This window comes from Mastomys coucha, unplaced genomic scaffold (assembly GCF_008632895.1).
Source record: "Mastomys coucha isolate ucsf_1 unplaced genomic scaffold, UCSF_Mcou_1 pScaffold5, whole genome shotgun sequence".
In the NCBI taxonomy this organism is placed as follows: Eukaryota; Metazoa; Chordata; class Mammalia; order Rodentia; family Muridae; genus Mastomys; species Mastomys coucha.
The window spans coordinates 84,710,766-84,720,376 of NW_022196911.1; the positions used below are offsets into that span (position 1 = coordinate 84,710,766).

The 9,611-nt window shown below is 50.8% G+C and overlaps 1 protein-coding gene across 2 annotated transcripts in view; it reads right to left on the reverse strand.

Moving 5' to 3' along the window:
* The window catches only part of Akap1 (A-kinase anchoring protein 1), a 37,211-nt gene that overhangs the window by 10,457 nt on the left and 17,143 nt on the right, over positions 1–9,611 (reverse strand). For both annotated transcript variants that reach the window (XM_031352389.1, XM_031352388.1), the window contains exons 2-4: positions 5,449–7,048; positions 2,177–2,310; positions 507–633 (exon numbers count right to left, since the gene is read on the reverse strand). In XM_031352389.1, the coding sequence (XP_031208249.1) occupies positions 507–633; positions 2,177–2,310; positions 5,449–7,021 (1,834 nt within the window). In that variant the 5' untranslated portion in view covers positions 7,022–7,048. The remainder of the gene's footprint in view (positions 1–506; positions 634–2,176; positions 2,311–5,448; positions 7,049–9,611) is intronic.

Here is a 9,611-nt window from a genome sequence, read left to right on the forward strand (position 1 = left end):
TCAGAAATCCACCTGCCTCTGCCTCCCAAGTGCTGGGATTAAAGGCATGCGCCACCACTGCCCGGCACGCCAGGGGTTTCTAAGGTGCCAAATATGTGGCTTTGCTTTAGGAACAAAGTGGCTTAAATCCACGCCCCTTTGGTACCTTTGCCATGTTGACCCACGCTTTGAACACACACTTGAACAAGCTGGCAGATGGGAAAGGCACAAGTGGACTCGGGCAGAAGGTACCTGCGCACTGTGAGGGAAATGTGGATGACAGGCACTGGGACCCAGGGCTCCGGCCCTGTCACTGACCACCCATCCTTATCCTGGCCACACAGAGACACGGTGCAGAGGGGCAGAGTCCCCAGCAAGCACCTGAACTGGACAGGTGTGATGGGAGCACACCCAGCACGCCCTCTACCTAAACTTCCAAATGGACAGCTGCAGCCAGGATACAATTAGTTGAGTTTCAGGGAAGGGAGCTAAGCACAGGACGACACGGTCACGACACTGTCACTGACCTTCTATGTGGCAGATCTGGATGTTCTGTGTGTAAGGCAGGGTGGAGATGTAGATCTTGGCACCAGATGTCTGCTTCAGAAAACTCACATACCGTCCCTGCTTGCCAATCAGTCGACCGACTAAGTGCTTCCAGGGAAAGAGAGAGATGAGGGTGACAGGAACCCAGCTCCTCGCTGCCCGAGGACCCAGGCTTCGTCAAGCTCACACTGTTACTGTCAACATGTACTTTTCAAAACTGTTCTAAGCACTTACACTCACTCATAGTACCTATGGACAGACAACTTTATCATCTTACATATAAAGAGAAACAAGCTGGGACATGCTCAGAACCCACCCAAGACCACACAGCTGCTAAGTAGCTGAAGGGGACAGCTGGGCCCAGGACTTAGCATTTCACCCTAGCCATATGGCCCAGACCCAGAGTATTACAGTACCCTTCATACACACACACACACACACACACACACACACACACACACACACACACACACACACGTGCGCACGCACGCACGCATATACACGCACACACGCACACACACACATGCACACACGTGCTCATGTGCTCTCTCTCTCTCTCTCTCTCTCTCCCTCTCTCTCTCTCTCTGAATGATCTACTGCTCTAAGGGTTGACTCTAGTTCTGAACATCCCTGCCCCTCCAAGTCCACTTGGGGCCACAGACGGAGGAGCAGGTTGGACAGTGAAAGTCCAAGAGCACTCAAGGCTCCCTCCCACCCACCATTAACTGCATATACAAGTGCCCAGTGCACCAGAGTTCGAGGCAAACAGAAGATGTCAGACTTAGGCATCATGTAAGACAAGCTCCACAACAATTCTTAATGACCCCAGCCCTGGAGGGTGGCAAGGGACATGGTCCCTGCTCACCCAGAGCCTGCCTCACTATGCCCTCTGTGACCACTGAGGGCAGGATTGATAACAAGGTCACTAGGGAAGGAAACTACCACGGGAGCCAGCAGCCTAGGGTCAGCTGAGGAGTCTTGACCCAAAGTTCAGACTGAGCCTGGTTCCCAGCTCAGCATGGAGCCAAGCGCCCTGGGATTAAGTAGTCTGCCAATTACTTCTGAACCCCAGCGATAAACACTAATGAGTTGTTAAGTTCTAACAGCAAGGGGCTAGAAACTACTCCAGCGCTGGGGAGTGGAGAAGGACCAGACATTCATACAAAACACAATCACTTAAAACAACGTGTTTAAAGAATAGCACAGGAACGTTAAAGTATTAAATATTTAGAAGTATTAATTAAGACACCACAATCTTGGCTTGTTTAACAATCACAGGGTGTGAGGTGAGAGGGAACAAGCACGCTCACGGCCAGCCTGCCTGCCTGCCTGCCTTTGCTTCTGCCTCAGGCTTTCTGTACTCTACAGCTGACACTCTGCTCAGTTATCTAGTCCACTTTACAGTGCAGAGCAGGGAGGCTCTGGCGCTCACTCCTCCAACTGATGTTTGCCGGCATTCAGAGAGAAGAGCCCGAGCCCACACAGAGGAGCCTAGGGGACCCAGCAAAGCAGGGGAATGAGAGAAGATGGTCTGCCTGCAGCTTCCCAGCCTGGTCCATCTAATAGAATTCACTAGCATCCTTTAACGCCGGCACTGAGGGAACTTTGAGCTCCCACAGAATCCAGGCTAAAGGAAGGTCACTGCCCTTACCTTTGGCACCTCGATCTCCCAGATGATGAGGTCAACCTTCTTAGGGTTGGAGCCTGCCTGGACACTCTGGGGGCTATCAGGCTTGGTAGGCCCGCAACAGCTATCCACTGAATCCATACTGTTTCCGTCAGAACCTGCGGGGGAGGAAGCGACATATATACACACACACACACACACACAGAGACACCAGCTCAGCCGCAACTATCACGGCTTCCCAAATTTACAATCCTGGGAGGCCCTGCACACATACGCCCCTCTGAAAGCCTAGCAGACACCACACACTAGAAGGCTCAGGCAACCCAATGGAAGGAGGCCTAGAGTACCCATACACCTAATTTTAGTCTGTCACTAAACAGTCCCGCTTGCTTATTTGGCAGCCGTGCCTAGCCACAGCTGCTGGGACAGACACACACGTGGTAAGCTAGGAAGAGGCACATTCTATACCCAGGGAGGAGCTTATATGGGGTATAGCAGGGAGGGGAGCCAACAAGATGACTCACAGATCTACAAAGTTCCAGAAGCAGGCCTTGACCTTCTTGTCACGATCACCTTGATCCCTTTCCAAATGTCCCAGACCCTCAGACCAAGGATCTCTAGTCTCCAAGGCCAAGGCTTCGGGGAGGGGGTGTTCTAGGGAATGTGGGCAATCACGGTAAGAGAGCCTTCTGAGGGTCCCATTCTCAGGCCTGATAAGGGCCTGCTCCTCTCTGCCAGTTAAGGACAAAGCCAGGTGGGCCTCCTCCCATCCCTTGTGGGACTGGCTTGTGAAGCTCTGAATACGGGGTGATTCAAACAGCCCTTGGTGAGTGAAACCAAAGCTTATTATTCCAAGAGAACAGTGGGGAATGTGACTCTGGAATTCAACTCGTCCCCAGGACAAAAGGACCATCGCAAAGAAGGAGAAGAAGAACAAAAAGGAAGGAGGGGGGAGGAGGAGGACGACGAACAAGAGGAGGAGGAAGAGGAGGAGAAGGAAGAAGAGGAGGAAGAGCAAGAGGAAGAGAAAGAGGAGGAAAAACGAGGACAATGAGAGAGGAAGAGGAGGAGGAAAAATGAGGAGGAAGAAGAGAAAGAGGAAGAGGAGGAGGAGAAGAAGGAGGAAGAAGAGCAGGAGGAGGAGGAAGAAAAGGAGGAAAAACGAGGAGGAAGAGGAAGAAGAGGAGGAAGAGGAGGAAGAGGAAGAGGAGGAGGAGGAGGAAGAGGAAGAAGAGGAAGAGGAAGAGGAAGAGGAGGAGAAGGATGCAGAAGAGGAGGAGGAGGAGGAAGAGGAGACCAATTAAGTACCAGGGACCATCCAGGGCAAGTTAAGAGATCTGGCCCTGGCTGAAATACCAAACTCAATGGCCTGAAATCGATCACTCCTGTAAGCCAACTAATTAGGCTATTTTCCACCTGGTTTCCCCAAACTCAGGACATAATTCTTTTCTAAGCAACCCATGTACTGTCTGAACATAAGACTATGGTACTCTCCGCCTCTAGGCAAGGAAGAGACCTCCAAAGTCATCTCCCTCAACACTAAGCTTATAGCAGAGGACCCCACCCACCCACACAAGAAAGCACCTTGGGCAGCCATCTTAAAGTAAAATAGGCTGGTGGTGGGGGGTTACTAACACAAAGCCCCTAACCTCTCTGTCCAAGAGAACTAGACTAGTCAATCCCTGTGTGGGGGTGGCTCCCAGGAGTAACTCATATCAGGCCTTTAGCAGGCTGCATTCATTGATGTTTCCAGCTCCTTCAACCCATTCCCGTTCCCACTCCCAGCCCCTTAACTTCAACCTCAAGGGAGGCACAGAGAGCAGGGTTAAGGCTAACCTGAAAACACCAGTATTATTTGGCACCCAGGCTAAGACTGATGGGCTACCCTGCCTCCCCACCCATTGATTAAGGTCTCTTCTCTAGACCTATGCTCAGAAGCCTTGGGCATCTGCGCAGCTACCACAATCCGTCCACCCAGACCTGCCACAAAGCTGAGGGGCTCATTCATTACAATAATGGGCATCAGACAAATAGAAACCCCTTTATTCTTGAAATGTTTAAAAACCTTCCTTTTTGCCCATTTTAAGATGCAGTGTTTGGGCTGGTGAGATGGCTCAGCGGGCAAGAGCACTGACTGCTCTTCCGAAGGTCGTGGGTTCAAATCCCAGCAACCACATGGTGGCTCACAACCACCCATAATGAAATCTGAATCCTTCTTGTGGTGTGTCTGAAGACAGCTACAGTGTACTCATTTATAATAATAATAAATAAATCTTTAAAAAAAAGATGCAGTGTTTTGTTTGTTTGTTTGATCTTAGCCTTTTAGCACTCTAGCATAGGATGTATAATACATTATCTGGCCTCCCACAGTTACAATGGGCAGAAGGTGCTTCCTTCTGGAGGTATGTAAAGTCATCGTGGTCTCAAGCAACAGCATCTTGGGTATGAAAATCCAATATGGTACCCCCACCCCAGATTCTAATGACAACAGTAAAACACCCAAGAAAAATGCCCAAGCTTCCTGGACAAAACTGGTTGGGAACACTCCAGGACAAATAAGCCATGAGCTGCTCAGAAGTCACTGGGAGATAACATACCCCTGGGGAGCTGCAAAGCAGGGTCAGGAGCTGCTGACCTGTAAGTTAGCGGTCTGAACTGTCTACGCTGGGGTCAGCACTCGAAAAACCCAGTGCACCCTCCGTTACCAAAGTGCCCTCTTTCCTGGGGTGGAGCTGCAACTGCACAGAGAAAGGATGGCTGAGGCTCTGCAAAGGAGGCGATCACAGCAACAACCCGAGACAGCTTGAGCCTCCCACCAGTGCTCAAAGCTGTGGCTGTCCTGGGGGAACTTACCCTTCGAGGGCTTCTTGAGGAGAGCAGGTGGAGACATGGAACAAGCACATGAGTAAAGGAAGTCGACCATTAAGAGATGCTCACCAATCCCTGGCACTTGAGAGGGACCAGTAAGGAGGCCCCAAAGGCCCCTTTAAGGGCAGGTATCCAAAGAAGAGACACTAAGGCTGATTCTGACTGGTAGACCCAACGGCTGAGGTCCCTTCTAAAGGTTGGGGGAGGTTCCCTGGCTAGTGGACCCATGGACAACTCTCATAGCCTTAGGGTCTCATATGGTCACCTGACTTCTCCAGTCTCCATCTGTGCGGTGGCTGGATAACAGAGACAGGCAGCATCATTTCATTGCACAAGTGGCAGAAGGGAAGGGTGGCCAGTAGCTTTTTGCCTAGCAAATAATGGGAGCCCTCCCAGATTCACCAAGAAAGCACCCAAGACCGTCCTACCTCCTGAGTGATCTGCTTCTGTATCTACGGTCCATCCATCCTCGGTCCCTAAGTCTGACAGCTCCTCCTTCAGCACCCCGTTGCTGAAGGGCTCAGTACTGACTGGCAGTGGTAGGGTGATAGCTTTGTCTCCGGAGCTTGAGATGGTCTCTGTGCAAGAGTCTTCAAGCCCTGAAGTACTGACAGGATCTGAGCACTGCCCCAAGGAGCTAACTGAAAGGACACTCTGGCTGTTGTTGGCCATACAGGTGACAAAGGTGTCATCACCTCTTAGGTTACTTGCCCCATCCAGAGACTGCCTCTTGGGGGTAACTGGCGATGGGCAGGGAGCCAAGGAGATGTGGTGTGCAGAGTTCTTTGGCTTCTGGTCCTTGGTGGGGCTTGACAGAGGGCTGCTGAGACAGCTCACATAGGTCTTTGGTGGCAGGGTTTCTTCTGACGGGCTGGCGGTGGCACCTGTTTTGGTGGAGGCAGGATCAGGGGTGTCTTGTCCCAAGCCAGTTTCCTGGCTGGCTGAGACACAGCTCTCCTCCTGCTCCTTAGGCTGAGTGGCAGAGGTTGGATGCACTTGTACCACGGTCTTGCCCGCTGTGGTGGCCTGCACCTCTTCAGTCGCTCTCAAGATCACCTGGGAGATGATCTGGAAGACAGCCTGCTCAATCTGGTCATTTTCAGGTAAGGTTTCGTCTTTGTCCGGTTCTCCAGCCAGGTCTCTGTCTGAAGTATTGCTACCTCTGACCTGGGGTACCAACACATCCTCATCCTTAACCAGCTCTGAGTGAACTGGCTCCACAAAGCTACTTGGCAACTTCCCAACAATATATTCTTCCTTCTTTAAAAGTTCAGCTACCTGTGGGGGGCCACTGTTCACCTCTTCTTCCCCACCTCCCCCGGGGGCCAAGATTGGAAATTCACTCTTCTTCACTTCTGAGACACACTCTTGGGACAACAGGCCTTCCTCAGGTACATTCTCCCCCAACACAGCATCTCCAGTCCCCTCTGTCCCGCCTGTCTCTCTCACTTTCTCTCCAGAGGCTGCATACGGGCTTAGCCAGCCTCTTCCAGGAGTTTTTCCCAGTGCAAACTCTTGCTTACACCCTTCCACTGCTTCATAGGGGAAGGACACATCCTTTGGGAGAAATGGACATCCAAGAGGAATAGATTTGGCTTCGTCCCCCATCAGGGAGAGTTCCACTTTTGGGTTCTCATCTCTGCACGGTCCTGTCTGCGCTCTTGTGTCTGCAATGCTGGGGAGGTTGCCTGAGGACTCTGATCTTCGGCAAGCTTGCCGAGTCCTTGGCAAGGCTGGGGGCTCTGTAGAAGGCTTGTCCACAGAGCGATGCTCTTCCTTTCTAGGAGGTTGTGTGACACTGGGGGCCACAGACAGGACTCCAGGACAGGCCCCTTCACTGGGCAGTCGGTGCTTGATGGCAGGGCTAACCTTCAGTGTCTCCACCTGCTTATCATTGCTGCTGAGCCGATCTTTTTTACGAGAGAAAAACCACCACCAGCCAAGTAGCGCTAGCATTCCAGGCAATGCCAAGGGGAAGAGTGACCGGAACTGGATTGCCATCTCAGAGGCGATGTGGAGTAGCTACACCTAAGAAAAGGAGAGGAAAGGCGGTATTACAGAAGCCATCAAGAGTGTAGTATGAGCTGGGCGGTGTTGGCGCATGCCTTTAATCCCAGCACTTGGGAGGCAGAGGCAGGTGGATTTCTGAGTTCGAGGCCAGCCTGGCCTACAGAGTGAGTTGTAGGACACAAAGACCCTGTCTCGAAAAACCAAAAAAAAAAAAAAGAGTGTAGTATGCTGGGCATTCTACATACTAATGCTCCCCTTTAACCCCAGCACGTGGGAAGCAGAGGTGGGTGCATCTATGAAGTCAAGGTAAGCCTGGTGTACAGAGTGGGTTCCAGACCAGCCAGGGCTACACAGTGAGATTCTGTTCCAAAACACAGCACAAACAAAACCCACTTGGGGCGTAGAGGAACTATACGTACACTGACATGGCACACTACATGTGCACAGGGGTTTGTGTCTGGCTGCAGAATGTCACAAGATAAATACCTCAGCACTCCCCGGCTGGTTCTGGGGCTGGTTCTGGCATTCAGCAAGGTCAGGGACCCTGCTGGAGGGCTCCTGCTTCTCCAAGGGTGGTCTACAGACCAACGCTGCTGCTCATACCCCAGCACCTGCTACCAGTGCAGCCCCACTGAATCACACTGGCTCTTTAACAAGATCCCCCGGAAAACATTAGGCACACTACAGTTAGGAGGAATCCTGAGACCAGGAGACCTAGCTACCCCAAAATGAATGGGATGACGGGAGCATAGAGGAAGTCATTCCAGAAAGCCCTTGCAGCTGTAAAGACAGACATCCTTCATGAACATCCAAAGGCAGAGAAGCAAGATGGCTAAGTGCAGTGACCAGGGATTGGGTGACTTGTAGACACCCCGTGGACATCCGGTGACACTCCCTGTGGCTTCAGACTCAGGCAGGACCCCCGTATCACTTCATCCTCATTTGGAACCCATCACTACCCTGTGGCTACATAACTCAATGTAATGCAGCCGAGGAATGGGAGCCTGACTGCTGCCCCATTGTTCCATGGGGAAGAGGCGACTGAGTCAGGATGGGGGTGTTCTTTGCTACCCATCCAGAGTAACAGCCCAGGAAACTTGACACACACCCAATGGTCAACTTCACAAAAACAAAAATAACTGTGCCTAGGCAAAGGTGCTGAAGAACCCCCACCAAGGTTATTGTTTGAAACAAAGTTGGGATGAGCCTTTTTCAGAGCAATGACTGGTAAATACGCTGTAGAATCAGCACGCTGAGGCTGTACTAGTGTTACAGATACTATGCACTGACAGAAACCACTGCAGTGAAGACAACAAAAGCCACATGGGGAGACTTGACTTGGACTAAGCCCTCAGCTGGAGAAGGGCAGTTTCTGCAAATTGATTTTGCATAGTCAAATATGAACTCATTACTAGAGTGGTCTTTTAGTAGATTCTATCTATAAACAGAAAGCTGTCTTTTTTTAAAAGAGATTTATTTATGTATATGAGTACACTGTAGCTGTACAGAAAGTTGTGAGCCTTCATGTGGTTGTTGGGAATTGAACTTTTAGGATCTCTGCTCACTCCTGTCAATGCTAGCTCAATCCCTGCTCGCTCCGGCCCAAAGATTTATTTATTATTATACATAAGTACACTGTAGCTGACTTCATACGCACCAGAAGAGGGCATCAGATCTCATTACGGGTGGTTGTGAGCCACCATGTGGCTGCTGGGATTTGAACTCAGGACCTTCGGTTTAGTGCTCTTACCTGTTAAGCCATCTCTCTGGCCCCAGAAAGCTGTCTTATAGTGGTAATTTTCCAACTTGGATCTACACAGATCACTGAGGAAGCTTTTTTTTTTTAAGATTTATTTTATGTTTTGCCTGAATATATGTAGTATGCGAGCCTGATTCCCTCAGGTCAGGAGGAGGCATCAAATCCCTTAGAACTGGACTTATGGCTGGTTGAGTCTCACCTGTGGGTGCTGGAAATCTAGCTCAGGCCTCGGACAAGAGGAGCAAGTGCCCCTAACCACTGAGCCATCTCGCCAGCCCCCTCACTAAGGAAGATTATTTTGTTTTACTGGCAACCCAGGCTGGCCTTGGGCTTAAAGTTCTCTTGCTTCAGCCTCTCAAATTCTGTGATCACCACTAGGGTTATAAGTGTGAGCCACCACACCCAGATGCTGAGGAAGCTTTCCCAAGCCCAAGGCCAATGTGGCACCCAAACGAATTAGATCAGAACCAAAGAGGTAAGAAGCAACACCAGGCTTGGCTCGTTTTAAACCCAGGTGATCCCAGTGTTCAGTCAGGCTTGAGAACCTCTCATCTGCAGCGCCCTACACAGAGCAACCAAATCAGTGAGACTCCTGGGTCTGTGCTCAGTACCATTCATAGAAAAGAACAAAATCAGGGCAGGAACCCAAGGCCTAGAGTCGGGAAAGCACTGCCCAGCAGGCAAAAGATTACAGGAAGTGGCCATAAATTTCTGTCTGACTCCTTACTAACTAGGAAATCCCTTCCCCAGCAGGACTCAAATTTGAGATTCCTAGAGAATTTTAGAGGTTCTCTGGTCTCAGGAAAAAGAGTTGGTGGAATG